Source organism: Saccoglossus kowalevskii, chromosome 1 (assembly GCF_978046115.1).
Source record: "Saccoglossus kowalevskii chromosome 1, keSacKowa6.1, whole genome shotgun sequence".
NCBI lineage: Eukaryota > Metazoa > Hemichordata > Enteropneusta > Harrimaniidae > Saccoglossus > Saccoglossus kowalevskii.
The window spans coordinates 43,373,846-43,393,507 of NC_140641.1; the positions used below are offsets into that span (position 1 = coordinate 43,373,846).

Genomic DNA, 19,662 nt, shown 5'->3' on the forward strand with positions numbered 1-19,662 from the left:
GAAATCCCGCAGTAGGTCACCGAGTGGTCCCGTGACTACTTTTCAGACGTGTGAGCCTGTGCTGTAACTGAGGGCATCTAAAGTACCATCAAAATGAAACATTTTCTTGCCTTTGCGTGTTTGGTTTGCGCTTTGCTAGGTGAGTATGTATATATACTGCTGGATTCTACGTATACAAGTGCGCATCCACAAATAGTCTCGTGACCATGCTGCAATGCATTCAATAATTGTGTGCATTTATGCGTGGCTGTTAAGTTATTATTTCGGGTTTTTATTATGACAGTTGAGGGGGTACAGAACAATTGTCATCCAAATACATTGTTAGTATTTACGGAATATTAAATAAATTACGCATGGATAACAAAAATAGCCAGAGCAAACTTTTCTGATCTCTGCTGTAGAGGTTTTTTTTTTAACAGCGAGTATACTGTATTGGATGGGTACTTCCTCAAAACTCAACTCGCCATGTTTCCCTGTTTTATCACCAGTTGCAGAGATCTGACTACAATTTCTGAAGCGTGTGAAATTTCTATTGCTGCATAATGTTGTCACCACATTGTAATTGTATGTGCTATTATGATAAGTGAAAAGTGGGAGTTGCACGAGTTGGTCGTTGAGTCAACGTCATGTGACAACATTGTGTTATTTGAGTGATGATACGATATTTACGTTGGATTACTTCGTATCACACCATGGAGGTACTGTACTGGACCGCGTTAACGCCCAGGGTACTCAACCCAGAAAATCATGATTTTTTAGGGGTGGGCGCTTACTCGAGCATCATCCTTTAATTTATCATGTGACACATTTAGAAGGATATTACATCTTTGAGGGGAAATAAAATTTCGAAATTAGTTGCGTCGTCATTGATCCCATGTACCGGTAAATCACTGTCGACTCATGTTCTTACTTGTATGTGGAGTACATTAAATTTCTGGTCATAAATAATCCTTGTTATTTAATTGGTGGTTTGTTTCTGGTTAGTGTGACATAATTGTGATTAAAAATCTTGTCTAAATGAACATTGAATACAATGGTGTTTTGGGCACTTAGACCGAGCTAAGGAACTGGCCAGATTTAAATCGTACTAAGTGTTAATGCAGTGTTCTCCCCAAAGCGTTGTAGCGTAGCAGGGCTGCTGCTCTATAATTAATGCCTCTTCTCTAAGAGATTGCTCGCAACGCTGACTGGTCGACTCAAGTCATGGGCTTTCCAAACATGTATAGATTGTATGATTCCTTGTAAAATTTATACGATTATAGATATTAACATTTGTCTTGCCAATAAAATATCCTGCTACCTTGAAATGGTACAGTGATTTAGATACACTACAGATCGTTGCAAGAATACACTACAGATCGTGCCAGATACACTACAGATCGTTGCAAGAATACACTACAGATCGTTGCCAGATACACTACAGATCATTGCCAGATACACTACAGATCGTTGCCAGATACACTACAGATCGTTGCCAGATACACTACAGATTGTTGCTAGATACACTACAGATTGTTGCTAGATACACTACAGATCGTTGCTAGATACACTACAGATCGTTGCCAGATACACTACAGATTGTTGCAAGAATACACTACAGATCGTTGCAAGAATACACTACAGATCGTTGCAAGAATACACTACAGATCGTTGCAAGAATACACTACAGATCGTTGTCAGATACACTACAGATTGTTGCAAGAATACACTACAGGTCGTGCCAGATACACTACAGATCGTTGCCAGATACACTACAGATCGTTGCCAGATACACTACAGATCGTGCCAGATACACTACAGATCGTTGCCAGATACACTACAGATCGTTGCAAGAATACACTACAGATCGTTGCAAGAATACACTACAGATCGTTGCCAGATACACTACAGATCGTTGCCAGATACACTACAGATCGTTGCTAGATACACTACAGATCGTTGCCAGATACACTACAGATCGTTGCAAGAATACACTACAGATCGTTGCAAGAATACACTACAGATCGTTGCAAGAATACACTACAGATCGTTGCAAGAATACACTACAGATCGTTGCAAGAATACACTACAGATCGTTGCAAGAATACACTACAGATCGTTGCCAGATACACTACAGATCGTTGCCAGATACACTACAGATCGTTGCAAGAATACACTACAGGTCGTTGCCAGATACACTACACATTGTTGCAAGAATGCACTACAGATCGTTGCAAGAATACACTACAGATCGTTGCCAGATACACTACAGATCGTTGCAAGAATACACTACAGATCGTTGCCAGATACACTACAGATCGTTGCCAGATACACTACAGATCATTGCCAGATACACTACAGATCGTTGCCAGATACATTACAGATCGTTGCCAGATACACTAATGATCGTTTGCCATTTAAAAAAAAAGTTGTGTATATTTGGTCACATGCGTATTATTTCCATTTCACAGCAGACACTTAACTCATGCTAAGCGTTCATGCACATTTACTATCCGGGACTATTGGGGTGGAACAAGTCTTAAAACATGTCAGATTTAACCCTTGCATACGATATAAATGCAGACTAACCATTTTATATTTGAAAGTTGAAAGGTTAACTGCAAGCCCTGTAATACAATATATTCATGAGGGTCATTTTGTCTGCTTTAGTTGTCTGGAGGACTTTTCCCCAAATATCAGAAAATGTTCATTTTATCACATATTTCCCATAATACACTGGTGCAACTACAAGGATTGCTGAGCTCTAGTTTATTACCTTTTTTTAGCTCCGGTGTCGACTTTGTCGAGCGGAGCTTATCATATGAGTGATTGTCCGCCGTCGTCGTCCGTGTCAATGTTTTACTTTTTAGCTCCGCTGTCGACTTTGTCGAGCGGAGCTTATCATATGAGTGATTGTCCGTCGTCGTCGTCGTCCGTGTCAATGTTTTACTTTTTCGACTTCTTCTTGAAAACTACAAGCCTGAATGCTTTGATACTTGGTGTATATGTACCTTGGGTAGACCTCTCTCAGATTTGTTCATTTCATGATCATATCTTCAATTCTCTAAGTTTGGTGAATATTTTTGTCATTTTTGGTAAAAAGTGATATTTTCGACTTCTTGTTAAAAACCGCAAGTCCAATTGCTTTGATATTACATATATAGGTACTACATGTGAACCTCTCTCAGATTTGTTCATTTCGTGATGATATCTTCAATTCTCTAATTTTGGTAAATATTTTTGTAATTTTTGGTAAAAGTGATATTTTCGACTTCTTGTTAAAAACCACAAGTCCGATTGCTTTGATATTACATATATAGGTACTACATGTGGACCTCTCTCAGATTTGTTCATTTTGTGATTATGTCTTCAATTCTCTAATTTTGGTGAATATTTTTGTAATTTTTGGTAAAAAGTGATATTTTCGACTTCTTGTTGAAAACCAATAGTCTTATTGCTTTGATATTACATATACCGGTATAGGTACTACATGTGGACCTCTCAGATTTGTTCATTTTGTGATGGTATCTTCAATTCTCTAATTTTGGTGAATATTTTGGTAATTTTTGGTAGAAAGTGATATTTTCGACTTCTTGTTAAAAACTGTAAGTCCGATTGCTTTGATACTATACATATTGTTCATTTTCTAATGATGTCTTCAGTTCTTTAATTGAAATGTGCATTGCTAACAGCGGAGCTATCTCAGCCGATAGGCTGCTTGTTTTAAAACTACTCACTGAATTTATCCTATTGGATTATTATTCTTTCCACAGTGTCTAACACAGTGTATTCAGATGACCCAGTTAACAACTTTAAAGTAGAAAGAGATGGAAAAGTTTGCTTGCTAGCAACATTTGCTGCAAGATTTAACGTTACCTATAACATCACTGATACCACGGTAAGGGCTTTATTTGTTAGTACTTGCATTAGTGTTCAATCAGAAATGTGAAATTCTCAATCTTATGATTTAATTTTACATGAATTTGTTGGTTTTAATAATCCCCTGCAATGTTATGTCAACTCTTTGACAACTACTGGCTTAATTTCTTTGATATTTGGTATGCAAGCACCTTGGGTGGTCCTCTGTCACATTTGTTTGTGGCGATATCTAATATTTTTAGCAAATGTTTTTGGTAAAAAATGCTATTTTTGGGTGGACCCCTCAGATTTTTTCATTTCCAGGGTTCTCCCCAGAAAAAATGCATAGCGCCGGGGCTAATTTGCATAATAATTTGCATATCATTTACATATCTTTCCTTCATTGATTAACAGAACTTATTTACAATTATGAATATTAGTGAGCTCAGTCACAGGGCAAATATTTTTTTTAATGGAATCAACACATTATGTTTCACAATTTAGAAGAGTTTGAAACATTCTCGAAATACAAATGCTACAGACTAAAAACAAACACAAATACATTATTGTTGCAATTTAATTGTTTTGTAAAACGTTGAAGGAAATGCATTCAAAACGTTAAGCCAGATTTATGTTCACGAATCTCATAATTTTATTCACTCCAAAAACATTCTCCTTCAAAAAATCGATCACGTAATTGACGTATTGTTGTAATTTATTATTCGTACCATCAACTTCTAAAACGTTTACAATTACAGTAATGAGCGAACAAATAAAGCTTCAAAACGATCATCAAAGTTACGACGTGACATAACTTACTTGGCCATGTTATACACCAGTTATAGCAATAATTCCTCAACAAATTTTACTTCTTTTTTTTTTTGATATGAAATGTAAGTAAAATCCGACTTATTTTTATCGGGAGCGATTAATTTTGATCACTTGATCGCTTCGGTAAAAAAAAACAGTCCCGCCATGATGTTTGTGAAACATTAGCATGTGTCCTTTGACCCGATGGGTCAAGAATTCCATTAACCAATCAAAATGCCGCATGGTAATGCCGGTAGAACCCGAAGTTTTCCGAATGGTAGTGATCATAAAATACATTGCGGAAGTAAAGCGATGTCGTAGCACGATGTGTTGGCATCGATTTCAATTGAAAACTGCATGACAGCTTTCGAAAGAGGTGATTTGCAATTTTTAAAAGGTAAATTAGGTCTTGAAAGAAGAGTTTTTACATGATTCGCAATGATAACAGTTCAAATGTATTTTACCAAATCACGCAATAAACACGTTGTTTTTTTCTTGAGTAGCGTGAACTGATCGTGAACTCCGATTTGACCATGTTATATCGAGGTGGAATTGATTTTGAAATAATTTTAGCTTTCAATCTAAAGACTGTGTCTATCGCAGAAAGTATTTACTTACAAAGAGGTGCTAATTCCACAAATTTGACTAGCCGCTACGTATCGTGCGACTAGATCTATTGTTTATAAATTATAATCCACGACTGGCAGCAGGGTTCTCCCCAGGGCTTTTTAGCGCCGAGGTCCGCGGCGCTATACCTGTGAATCTCGGCGCTTCACTTGGGACCTATGTATGTGCTATGTGTTCCCACCTCGGCGCTTGATTTCATATTTGACATGCCAATATCAGATGTGAAAAATCTTTGTTCGCCACGTCGGTCGGCTCCGACCGTCACTCAAAATTAGTGACCACCACGGAAATGCTTCCGACGAGGACTATTGTCTGATTGTTAGTATAATTACGTACCGACCGACACTCATCCTGTCAGTCGTGGATTATAATTTATAAACAATAGACCTAGTCGCACGATACGTAGCGGCTAGTCAAATTTGTGGAATTAGCACCTCTTTGTTTGTAAGTAAATACTTTCTGCGATAGACACAGTCTTTAGATTGAAAGCTAAAATTATTTCAAAATCAATTCCACCTCGATATAACATGGTCAAATCGGAGTTCACGATCAGTTCACGCTACTCAAGAAAAAAACAACGTGTTTATTGCGTGATTTGGTAAAATACATTTGAACTGTTATCATTGCGAATCATGTAAAAACTCTTCTTTCAAGACCTAATTTACCTTTTAAAAATTGCAAATCACCTCTTTCGAAAGCTATCATGCAGTTGTCAATTGAAATCGATGCCAACTCATCGTGCTCCGACATCGCTTTACTTCCGCAATGTAATCTTTATGATCACTACCATTCGGAAAACTTCGGGTTCTACCGGCATTACCATGCGGCATTTTGATTGGTTAATGGCATTCTTGACCCATCGGGTCAAAGGACACATGGTAATGTTTCACAAACATCATGGCGGGTCTGGTTTTTTTTACCGAAGCGATCAAGTGATCAAAAATAATCGCTCCCGATAAAAATAAGTCGGATTTTACTTGCATTTCATATCAAAAAAAAAAAAAAAGTAAAATTTGTTGAGGAATTATTGCTATAACTGGTGTATAACATGGCCAAGTAAGTTATGTCACGTCGTAACTTTGATGATCGTTTTGAAGCTTTATTTGTTCGCTCATTACTGTAATTGTAAACGTTTTAGAAGTTGATGGTACGAATAATAAATTACAACAATACGTCAATTAATTACGTGATCAATTTTTTGAAGGAGAATGTTTTTGGAGTGAATAAAATTATGAGATTCGTGAACATAAATCTGGCTTAACGTTTTGAATGCGTTTCCTTCAACGTTTTACAAAACAATTAAATTGCAACAATAATTTATTTGTGTTTTTAGTCTGCAGCATTTGTATTTCGAGAATGTTTCAAACTCTTCTAAATTGTGAAACATAATGTGTTGATTCCATTAAAAAAAATATTTGCCCTGTGACTGAGCTCACTAATATTCATAATTGTAAATAAGTTCTGTTAGTCAATGAAGGAAAGATATGTAAATGATATGCAAATTAGCCCCGGCGCTATGCATTTTTTCTGGGGAGAACCCTGTGGCAGGATGCGTGTCGGTCGGTACGTAATTATACCAACAATCAGACAATAGTCCTCGTCGGAAGCATTTCCGTGGTGGTCACTAATTTTGAGTGACGGTCGGGGCCGACCGGCGTGGTGAACAAAGCTTTTTCACATCTGATATTGGCATGTCAAATATGAAATCAAGCGCCGAGTTGGGAACACATAGCGCCGAGGTCCCAAGTGAAGCGCCGAGATTCACAGGTATAGAAAGCCTTGGGGAGAACCCTGATTTCATGACAAATAACGTCAATTCTCTATTTTTCACATTTTTGTTAAAAATGATATTTTCAACTTCTTTAAAACTTACCAACCCAATTGCTTTGATATTTGAGGTGTACAATGTTTTTGTGAACAATTTGTCCTCAACTTGGCTACCATAATAATCTTGTACTGCAGCAGAGCTATTTCAATCGTCAGGTCGCTTGTTGGAGGATGTGATGGCCCTGAAAACGGCCGTTTTGTTAATTGTTGGAAAAGACCTCAAACCATGGCTCAGCATTGTCATTAGAAATGCCGGCCAGAATATCAGTTACAGCCTGGTCGTAGTGAGTGATGTTTTCTTCACTTGTGTCTAAGGCATTGCTAATACCACAAACTTTGAATGACTTTCAAATCATTACGATCTTTTCTTTCAACTGCTGCTAAGCAGATTCAATCCAATTGCACCAGAGATGTCTGCTGTTTTTTTATTATAGGCAGTCCATGATTTGTGTAATTCTGCCTTGAATGGCTTGTTTAGGCAGATGTTGAGTGGTTGCAGCTTTGATAGTAGAAAAATTAACAGGGAGTTTGCACACACCAAATTTTGCTTTCCACGGCATCAGTCTTTTGTGGGCGATTACGAATCAGGTTGCAGCTATGAATATTTGGGTTCTGTGTGTGGCAGTCAAATTTCTTATATCCACCAATGCAAGAGTGCCTTGCCTCGTCCATCCATGGTATTTTCTGATAACAATAAAACCTTGGAGTGGTTGATGTCAATTTGTTGCTTCTTTTCAAATATTAATTACTTATGCAAAAGATCTTTGTGAAGTAGAAACTCTGTTGTTGCCTATACATTCCTCTTTAAAGTCTATGGTTTAACCTCTCTTTTTACTTTTCCAGGCAATCGCAAGTTTTGCCATTCCTGCCAATGCAACAGTGAACCAGAATGCAAGTGATTGCAGCAACATTACAGCCAAATTGGTTATCAATTTCTTTAATGGCTATAATGTGACGGCTGAATTTGGTGCCAATAATAGTTCATTCCAAGTTGAAAAATTGATTCTAGGGTATACCTTGGATACACTACATTTCCCTAAAGCAGTTAATCAAAGTAAGTTGTAAGTTACTTTCAGTTAACCTGTCTCAGCTGTTCAAATTACTGATTATGAGTCGTCAACATTTATGTTCTTAATTGGTACAAAGGCAAATCATAATCTAATACATATTCTTCTAACATTTTATGGTGGTAATGTTTTGGAGCACAGTATGGTCATAATGTTCTACTGCCAATTTATATCGACTACAGTATATTTAGATGTCACTTCAATTTAAACACCAGTAAAAAGTGGTTAATTTGGTTCTAAAATAGGGTCACAAACAGTTGAAAAAGTACATCCAAACTTGAAAAAAAATGTTATTTCTACAAAAAAATACTTTTAATGATTTTAATGTAATATGCATTGGTTTTAATTTTGTTGGTAACAAAAAGTATAGTCTGAAAGAAGTTTCAAATAAATACAAACGCTTTGCTTAGTAGTGTGTTTTGCAAGTGAATAATTTACTTTTTAGTGAAGTGTTGCAATTGTTCAATTACATTACAGCTGAAAACTTAATTACCTAACATATCCATGCACGTTAATGCTGCGTTAAACCGACATGTAAATTATAAATGGAACCCCAAACATTGGGGATTAGTTTAAGCGTCCTGCTGCTGTACACAGCTCTGGTAATTGTTCAGTAAATTGCTTTTTTCGGTGTACTTCCGGTCACTATATCGTACCAAAAATGGATAGGTGTGACTATGAATATACTCTCCTTGATGTGACGTTACGATTGTGATTCCAAATAGCGTGTATGTTAAGATTTCGATGAAGTAATGACAGAAATGACCACGGATCAACCAACGCGTTACTAAATGCACAACTGTCAATCAAAGTCACGTGACACAGTCAACATACCCCATGATGAGCTGGCTAACTTATCCAAACATTTAGTTTATAATCCAAATCTGCTTATCCAAGTAGCGGATTCAGTGAAAACAAAGGAGTCTCAGTCAGAACAAGACTCCGAGAGCAAGAAAATACATTTATTTCCACAGCTTGTAAAACACTGGAAATATTCACGTGTCCAGAATATCGGCCGTTCTTTTCTGCAGTCATTTTGCTTTTCCATTCAGTGTTACTTTTATTTGTGTTGAAAATAAAAACAAGAGTTTTGTATTTTTTTTTTTATGTTCAATTTAAATCTGTTCAATTAAAATCTGTTGTGAACCAAAATGAAGGCTAGTTTACAGTGGTGAGTACTGGGTTCCGGCTGATCGACAACCGGCTAGTGTCCCCCTAGTGTTACGTTACGGTAAATGTACTTTTGGGTAGATTTACGGCATGTCTGCCCTGTGTCAGTATCACTGTCATATACTCATTGAATTCGAATATGAATGACATGATTTTGTTTTCTATTACTCGTCATATAAGCCTGTTCGTATGTTTGGTGTGCCAGACAAAATGATGGCGAAATATTTTGACGAGTTCAGTTATTTGAATTCATAATAAAATATCATGAATCGTATTATTTATTTGATATTAGTCTACACCGTATTGTAATATTTGTGCCTATGAATATTCTAGCCAGGGACTAGACTGGTGGTGCTGGTATATGGTTCAATATATTTTTGTGTTTATTGACTAGCTAATAATGCATGGCCCGGACACCTATTTCGAAGGAGATGCTGATCACCTAGCTGGAAAACAATTCGATAAAAGGTCGCGAGTACCACGATTTTATTCAAGTGCGATATGATAAAATCCTCTAGAGAATCCCTCTTTGGAGTCGTGGATTATTTGAAAACAGCATTTTAACATTGTATTTTATTCATGAGTGTCTGCATAAACCTTTGCCTATAGCATTCTGGTATAAAAACAAATGTTTCAACTGTACGACTCTTTACCGTGGATATCATAACATGTAGTGAAAATATGTGTTTCAACTTTTATTTTGGCGCATTACCCGTGGTTTTGTTTCCCCCAGGGCAAGCCATTTTTAGTCTCGTTGACTTCCTGTCTGACATACTTGTGATTGCATTGAAATGCGTTTCCGTGTCAATTTGCGTGCATACGTAATGAGGCATAGTGACACCCATGTTGAAAAAAAAATCTGACGAAGTGACATTCGGATAAAAAATAAATCCAGCAAAAATCCAATCGATTGAGTTGGCAGTTAGTTGCGACAGACTGCTCCTTGAATGCATTTTATTTTTCAAATACATTTCAGAACATGGATATATTTAACATTGGTGATTATGTTTTGAAAGAAAATAATAAACGTGTTAGAAAAGATTTAGAAAATAATAACTTTTTTCCACGGCGTGGCACTGTTTACTGCAAAGTGCACTTAGGTTTGCTTTATAATTACAACAAATTCATCACTCATACATGATTTTATTTTAACTCATTCATACAAGTACGATAGGCTCTTTTATACTGCTAAAATGAGTCGTGCAGCCGAGAAAAAGCTTGCACACAATTTATAACCTATCCACAGACAGTTGAAATAATAAATGGGTGATGTATGGGTCCCACAGTCGCGCGTATCCCTAATTGTTCAGGGATCACTTGATGATATTTACGTACGCTTTAGAAAAAATATTAGTTACTTGTTGGGCGTACGTAAATATCATTAAAGTGCCTGTGCAATGCCCACCCACACGTTAACTATTTTAGATCCGTGTTCTACTGAAGTGAGCAGTTATTGATTTTTTTTCCTCAAAATGGTTACTCCTATCCAAGTAAATTTAAGATATATCTCATGCTGTAGCCACGCCCACCTATCCTGAAACGGTCGACTGTTTCCGGATTTCCGACTCTCGCCGAAAGTGCGCCACCAAATGCCAAAATGACGAAAGCCGTGAAAACAACGAGAAAAGGTTGGGGTGGACCTTCTCCTTACAGCGTCATATGTAGTGTCCACTTCACCTCAGATTCTTTTTTCGAAAAACTGTCTTCGGCCGTGAAAAAACAACTAGGTTTTAAAGAGAAGCGCCGACAACTTAAACCTGGCGCAACAATTTTGAAAGAAATAGATTCCGAACCAGCCCATGATCACCGACTTGTTTTGCCATCCTGATTATCGCTTTATAGAGACAATTAAGTTTGCCTTATGTAAAGGTATCAATAATTTTTGATAGTAACACGAAAACGACGCGTCGGACAAACAGGAAATTACGCAGTCCTTACACACTGCTAATTGTTTTCATTTTCGCAGGCTAAAAGTTTCTGAATTGTTCGGTGGTTGGTGTTGAATGTTGAGTTCACACCTCTGTTACTTTACTTCCAGCTTGATCTGCGAAATAATTTATGGGGGTACTGAACATCTCGACCCCCAAAAATCCCGACCCGTTTTTCATACCTACAGCCAAAACAAAGTCAGCTTGGACTTTCAGTTATGAGACATGACAAAACAAACGCTGCCAGTGATAGATTTCGCGAATAAAAAACAAAATTAACGCAATCAAAGGCGCCGACCACACGCATTGGAAATACTAGTAGATAGAACACGAAGTTTCGAATCAAAAGATGTCGATCAACGTTGAACTAGATAGAGGTTCGCGTCGCCACATTGAGACAGGGTCGCGTCGATGCGGTGGGTCGAGATGTTCAATTTGGGTCGAAGTGTCTTGGGTCGAGATGTCTAGAAATCATTCATGGAATAAGAATCCGGGCTTTGGCTGTCAATGCGTTATCACCAAGTAAATAAGTATGACAATCACGCAAACTCGAGTCCACTCTGAATTTGTCTGTATGCGTGTTGCTCTCAATTATTTTTGTTATCCAATTAAACGCCGCCAGTCACGCACTTGTCCTCGTCGTGACCCGACGCGTTCACCCATTTCAACTGAATCTATTTCCACGCGGCTGTCATTTATTTAGTAACTGTGATTTGTCGTTTTTTTTTAGTTATTTCCCTATTTTATTTATCACTATAGTTTAACGTCTAGAATGTCAAAATATGTTTTCTTTTTATTTTAATTTTGAATGTTTTTTTCGTTTTGTTTTTTGACTCAGACGATCGATGAAATAAAACAATGTAGTGACGTGCCTAGTAACCTGCTGAATAATAAGACAATTCAGGCGTCAAATCCGATTTTGACAAACAATAAAGGGGTAGATAGTTCCGTGGAAGTAAAAGTCGACACTTCGACTGACTGTGCAGCCCAGACCAACCCCGTTGATTTCCAGATGCTGCAACAATTATGCTAATAAAAAACACGGCTACGTTACACAGTTCACAAATTTTATTTAGACTTGTGATGAACAAAGAAATATGACAATGTAAACATTGGATTGTCTGTACATGTATGCATGGAGGTATGTATGTAAAGAAAATAATGTGAATAAAATATAATTTGTACATGGATTAATATTACTATAGTATATGGTTTTAATTGAGTGACACTGTGTGACAATGAAAAAAAAGAAAACACATCTTTAGATTTTGGAATCTATGAAAAACCAAGATTTGGTAATTTAAGTCCTAAATAATTCGCTGACATAAATATTGATAAATCTGTTACTGCTCGCTCTGGTAGTACATCTGTAGTCTTTTTCAAGGAACTTCAAGTATCCCCTCGTTAACCTGTGGAGGTTTAGAAAATAAATAAGGTCACAATCTTTATTTGGCATTTGTTTATACGTAATTCATTCGTTTTATGATGCATCTTTTTTTACTATTATTAGTTATTATGTTATATATGTGTTTGAATTATGGATGAAAAAAATATTAAACACATGTACAATTACTAATTAGTACATAAGTATAAGCAATTGCCACCCAATCCTCTCAAACGATTATTCGAAAAATAATTAAATTTGTTTTTCCTCATTTTCTTTTCATAATAATAAGTCAATTTTATTTCACCAAACATTTTTCAAATTTACGTTTAAAATGTTGAAACTTGCGGATGTAATGCACACCCGCGCTTCGTGTGAAGGGAAGCCAGGTAAAAACATTGGGCATTTTACGTGTGTAGAGCAGCCCACAGAAATAGTTGATGGTGGGAAAATAAGAGTTTCATTTGTGCAAAAAAAAAAAAATCAAACGTGATAAAGTAAAACGCCGATGATATTCGGGCCACACGAGACACTCGCGCCTTCGACCATGAACGAAAATCCAATATGGATGCCAATGCACGTTTGAACGGAGCAGGCAATATTTCTGAGGAAATTCGCGATCTAAGTTTATCGAGCATAAAGAGTTCACACATACTTCTTTGAAGTTATCGATAAGATATTTTATAAAGAGCAGTAAGCTTAACTAGAACAAAAAAAAAAACTAGAACTTCTTACCGACTCGAAAGTTGTCCAGTGCCGAGGTTCAGCGATAGTTTACAAACGTGCGCCGGGGACGGTGACATCACTGTGACCAGCTACACCAGAACGGACATATCTCGCATCTAACTCAACCACATGCAACAAATTTGATAACCAAGTGTTCATTATGGCCCGTTCTTCCTCGACGAACAAGTACATAAGTGACAATTTAGTCAAAGACGAGAAAACTGCACAAGAAATTTGCCTTTTTTACACGTATCGGCAATGCAAGCTGCCATGCGACTTCCCTTTCTGACGTCACAAGGGGAATTTCTGCATGGAAATGAATAGCTAATGAGGAGCCTCGTTTTAAAATACAAAAAATAAAGTTGCTGTAGACTGAGTTCAAGACGCATTTTTTCACTTAAAAAAAAATAATTTATGCTTAGAAACATGAAAATTAATAATATTTATGTATTAATTGATAATTTTAGGCGTGAAAATAGCAGCCATTTCACAGGCACTTTAAAGGCCCAGGTATACTATACACTCCTAAACAATAGGGATTATTTCCTTGCTTGTCACGCTGTAGTAAACAGCTCTAGCCAAGCTCCGGTAAAAACATGTTTTCTCGAACTTACAGGTCGATTATGTCGTGCCAAAGTGGATGCATGCGACTATGAATATCACAGCAGTGACTGTGTGTAATATTTATGACAATAAATTGTGTACGAGCTGAGATTGTGGCGGATAAAAGTAAAAAACATGAACCGGGGAAAGGGATGCGCGACTAATCTTGAATAATTACTACTGTCAATCAAAGTCGTGTGATGTTGTACCGCTGAAACAGGATGCGTCATAGGCTATGCAAGTGATTAACACCATGCATTAGAATAGCCACACCTCCAATTCACACTTGCCCGGGGCAAGTGAATTGGGCCTTTAAGTAACTATATAACCCCTAACAATTTGGGATACGCGTGACTGTGCTTTTTACACTCAGTATACAAAATAAAGAAAATAAGAAAGATACCGACTTGACATACTACAGGCACGTCACAAATTATCCTATTTTCATTCTCGATTAATCCGTTCCAAGACTCAGTTTGTACTATAAACAAACAACGGAAGTCATAATATTCTTATATCGACCACTATTTTACTTGTGAACAAATTACAAATACTGATATTCTGTCAAACTTTGAAAATGGCGACCGCTATTGGTTTAGCCAACTCTTGCTATCATATGAGACATATTACGAATATTTCTATTGGCGTCAACTTTAGATAAACGCACAAGATATCGGCAAGGGCATTATTCGTGTTTTTCGTCGTGATCGATTTATTATCATTTCCACGATTTACTGACTATTTGTGTTTTTGATTTAAGCCATTTCCCCTTTGGTTCTAACCGCCATTTCATCAGTTTGTCACTTTACCATGTATTGTCTGAAAGCAGTTTATTCATGTCAATATCACAATGAGAGTGATGATTTATTTCGAATTCCCCCACAAAAGGTTTTCAACTTGTAGTTTTGACGCAATTCATGTAATAAATATGCCTGAATACAAATCTCCATGCTCCATTTTTAGCTCCACTGTCGACTTTGTCGAGCGGAGCTTATCATATGATTGTCCGTCGTCGTCGTCCATCGTCGTCCGTGTCAATGTTTTACTTTTTCGACTTCTTCTTGAAAACTACAAGCCTGAATGCTTTGATACTTGGTGTATATGTACCTTGGGTAGACCTCTCTTAGGTTTGTTCATTTCATGTTGATATCTTCAATTCTCTAATTTTGGTGAATATTTTTGTCATTTTTGGTAAAAAGTGATATTTTCGACTTCTTGTTAAAAACCGCAATTGCTTTGATATTACATATATAGGTACTACATGTGGACCTCTCTCAGATTTGTTCATTTCGTGATGATATCTTCAATTCTCTAATTTTGGTGAATATTTTTGTAATTTTTGGTAAAAAGTGATATTTTCGACTTCTTGTTAAAAACCAAAAGTTCAATTGCTTTGATATTACATATATAGATACTACATGTAGACCTTTCTTAGATTTGTTCATTTCGTGATGATATCTTCAATTCTTTAATTTTGATGAATATTTTGGTCATTTTTGGTAGAAAGTGATATTTTCGACTTCTTGTTAAAAACTGTAAGTCCGATTGCTTTGATACTATACATATTGTTCATTTTCTAATGATGTCTTCAGTTCTTTAATTGAGATGTGCATTGCTAACAGCGGAGCTATCTCAGCCGATAGGCTGCTTGTTTAAATACTTGTTACCGTGTTTGAATGTGTGCTGCGTCTTCTGTGGTGAAAAACAACAATGATACAATGTAACCGATTAGCTTATTCAGCTGCGTATATGTCTCTCGTCAGCACTGATTGTGAATTTATATGCGTGTCATTCCCACAGAAATCACACCATGTTAATTATTATACTTATTTCTTGACAACATCAACCACGAACACAGTTGTTATCATGCCGACATGTAAGGGAAGAGTAGGAAATCAAACGGGCGTTGCACCGCGGTCATTACCGCGATGGTGGTGGGTGCTCGCCGGTCGACCGCATTTTATGCAAATTTATGCTTAGATTTCATGACCCCGGTTTACCGCGGTCGTGTGCGGTGAGCTCGCACAGCAATTCACACTTATTGTCAAGACCATTAATGAACACAAAGAACTGGGAAATTAAAAGGATCACAAAGTTCTAATGAAAAATTAAACCAATTTGGCTGAGCCAAAAGCTAGGAAACTAGTCTATAATAGTTCACATTATTTTATTTGCCTGAGCTTTGGAATAAAATCACAAAACGATCCAGAAAGACGTAGAGATCAACATAATATAAAATAAGATCGCATTATTTTGTGAATATATATCATGCATGGTCTCAGAAAATGTTTAGAAAGGTTAATGTTTCGCGTAGACCAAATATAATCACGCATAAGTATAAATTCAAAGTCTTTTAATACATTGGTGAGAGGTCGCATTTACGTGAACAAGAAGAAGAAAAAGCAAGCCAAAGTCGAAACGGGGTGTATCATGGACTTAGTACAACATGCGTTGCGACAATTGAGTGATCGTCGACATCATTTTGGGGCACAATTGAACTTCAAGTACGTTGCGAAACTTGCTACGCGGCGATGCTGACATCAAGCGTGTGTCGACCGAAGTTTGACCCCCAAGTCACGCACTGAACTGGCGCGTTACCTTAACAACCCTTTTCTTTCTTGGTCCGCGCTTCGTAAATTTGTTATCATATCCGGCGGTACTGTAATAACACAACTTGTATCCAACTCTGTATTGGCTTTGAATATTTCAACATCGTTTACTTAGTGTGCTGCTTTTCTAATAACGCAAATATGTTTACAGTATTGGACGGGCTCTAAGTATTTCAACTTTGCAATGTATTACTTTTATAATAATTACGCAAACTAAGTTATTTTTATTATTGTTGGGACACTAACCCGGGCTATTGGGTCTGTGAATATTTCAATATTACCGACTTGATAATGCGTTGCATTCGTAATTATTACGCAAATATAAACTTGGGCGCATTTACTAGTAAATCATTGAAAAAGATAGTCAGGTCCCGGAGTCAGGTGTCTAATGAAAGTCGAGAAAATATTTTAAATACTTGTGACTCATCGGTGAATTATTTTATTCGAAATAAAGTGAATATGTAATATTAACCATACAATAACATACAATATCATGCGTAATGTTAATTTTTTCTATAATAAACTCGCAGCGCACTTCGATCGCATTATTCACGTACATTTCGACTGAACTCTAATAACCACGTGTTTGAATTACGTGCGGCAATGGGCAATGACCTCAATGAGTTCACGCACTGACATTTAAATTCGGGCCACCCAGTTTGACGCAAAACGATATAGTTACATAACATTTGTTCAAAAAATCGGTAAACTCTCGCGAAGAGTTAACTGAAAGGAAACGTCCTTTTTGACCAAAAAAACAAAACAAAACACGTCAATACAAGATTATGTATGCAAGGTTAGATTTATAGAACGTACATGACCGCTTAACTCTGTGTTTTTTTAATAATCATGTCGCACGTGAAACACAGGAGACATTTTAGTTCGTTCATTTCTTGTTTACCGATCTTGAACTTTTTGTCTGGAATGCGATACAGGCAAAGAATAAACATTAATGATACCCACCGTTGTCAAATCAACAAGAGGCTCGAATCAGGAAGGCTCGGCTATTTAAAACTTCGTAAATAACATTCTTTTCATGTGGTAGACTTTATTCAAGTGTAACAAACGTAAGTGAAATGTATGGACGAGTCATAATACTCGTACCTTCGAAAGTTGCGACTTTTACTCTTGGAATTGGTGATAAATACAATCATAAAATACAACATTGTTTCACGCAACAACAATTCGTATACAGCATTGGTCTTATGGCTTTTTATATTAATAAAATACGTGGGCCGATAATATTACTATATGCTTAGTATTTCCATGCCAGCGATGCTCGTAACCTGCTCGATTTAAAAACAGCTATTTGAAACAAAGACTCATGGAATCACAAAGGAAACTGTTAAGTACGTATTTCACACCTTTCCTACTACCGCGGTTGCAACCGGTATCGGTGGCCACCGCGGTAGAGACCCCTAATTATAAGCAGTCCGCGGCTCTCCCCGGTGTACCGCGGAGAGCCGCGGTGATTACCGCGGTGAACCGCCCGTTTGATTTCCTACTCTTCCCTAAATTGAGTATGATGCGAATTTTCATTCTTTTCACTGGCGAGTAAGTCGATGATTTTTGAGGGAGTTTATGTTCTATTTCGGTCATTTTTTTGTTTTCGTCTATGCCAGAAAATAAAAGACGGAAGCGTACATTCGGACTTGAGGACTCGTCGAAATACGAATTTAAATACAGTTTAATCTGCTTTCTGGCCTGAGTAACGCATGATATTTCATCGATATCGTACACTACAATGTCACTAAATTTATGACTTCATTGCTTTGGGCGATTTCTGTAACATGCGAATATAACCCGTAATCACGGTGACTAAATCGTGATGTAATGGATCTCAGTTTGCTATGTTTGTAAATATACCCAGGGGATTACGATGTTCTGCAAACACACTCTGTGCTGATAACAAGAAACTAAATAACACTAGACATTATGCATAGCCACTCCCCAATAAACATGGATTATCTTGTTGCCCGGCCACAAGACATGGGCCTTTAAGGTAGTGTTACGACCATGCCAACCATACTTTTTCAAAATGCCATCCCATAATTTGTACTTTACAATCACAGTATTAATTTTAGCAAGTCTATTGAAGTGGTCAATCAAGCATTTCTCGGCTATTTACAGATGGATTTTGTTCAAACTTGGTATATACATTAGACATTATAGGACCTTGATGCACATTTTGTTTTTCAGATAAGATTCAAAATGGCCGACTATTGGCCATTTTGTTTTAATGAATGTGGTTCTAGTGCCATAAATCTGACTTGCTGTGACTGATTATGTTAAAATTTTAAACATTCATTAGGCCACACTGATTTAATTGTATGGATGACATCCTCTGAAGACCCCAAAACTTATGCGAGAGGGCGAAAAAAAAAAAATTCGTCCAGAAAAAAAATACTGCTAAAACCACAGGACTACGGAGCTATTATTACGAATTTAACCACAGTGTATCAAAAAAACAACAAGTCTTTATTTGTAGGAGGCACATGCTGATGTACACATTTTGTACTGTATTACTGTCACAGGTATCATCACCTTTGATTTTGAAAAGGCAATAGGGTAAGGCAGATGTTAGCTTTGCCAAAGGCATACACATCAACTCAATAATAAAGAAAAACTTGCTGTGTTGTATTGAAAAAAAAAATTAAAAATGAACAATAAGTTTGTCAACAGCAACCTGGAAATTAACTTCTTTGACATTCAAACTACAGCTTTTTAAGTGACACTTCAGATAGACTAAGTGTAGACATAAATGTTCTAGAACTACATCAACTATGTAACAAATTATAAGAAGCTCGATATTGAAAAAAAAACACCAACAGAGAGTCAACAAAAATTTGGATGCAGAAAATTATGTACATGTATCTTGATGAAAATGTGTCATATGATCAAAATATTACTGAATGTGTGTGTGAGCAAATTATTCGAATCAGAAAATGAAAAAAAAAAAATAAGAAGAAAATTTTCTTCACCCCGTAAGGGGACTTCGGCCAAGGAGCTTCTGCTGCTTTCGTTGCAGTTTTGTCGACTTCAATGCAAACAAAGCAACCAAACTGATTTGTCGC

The 19,662-nt window shown here is 36.8% G+C and overlaps 1 protein-coding gene and 1 long non-coding RNA gene across 2 annotated transcripts in view; one reads left to right on the forward strand and one right to left on the reverse strand.

Annotated features, from left to right (window-relative positions):
* Nucleotides 1-24: 24 nt before the first annotated feature.
* LOC100376425 (lysosome-associated membrane glycoprotein 1-like) overlaps nt 25-19,662 on the forward strand; it is a 61,701-nt gene continuing 42,063 nt past the window's right edge. Inside the window, exons 1-3 of the mRNA XM_085502328.1 lie at nt 25-139; nt 3,753-3,877; nt 7,945-8,155. Coding sequence (XP_085358454.1) covers nt 94-139; nt 3,753-3,877; nt 7,945-8,155 — 382 coding nt within the window. The 5' untranslated portion in view covers nt 25-93. The remainder of the gene's footprint in view (nt 140-3,752; nt 3,878-7,944; nt 8,156-19,662) is intronic.
* On the reverse strand, nt 12,541-13,503 carry LOC146750908 (uncharacterized). Its single transcript, XR_014930095.1, has 2 exons — nt 13,386-13,503; nt 12,541-12,675 (listed from the first exon to the last, which is right to left on the reverse strand). It is a non-coding gene; the product is annotated as an uncharacterized LOC146750908 (long non-coding RNA).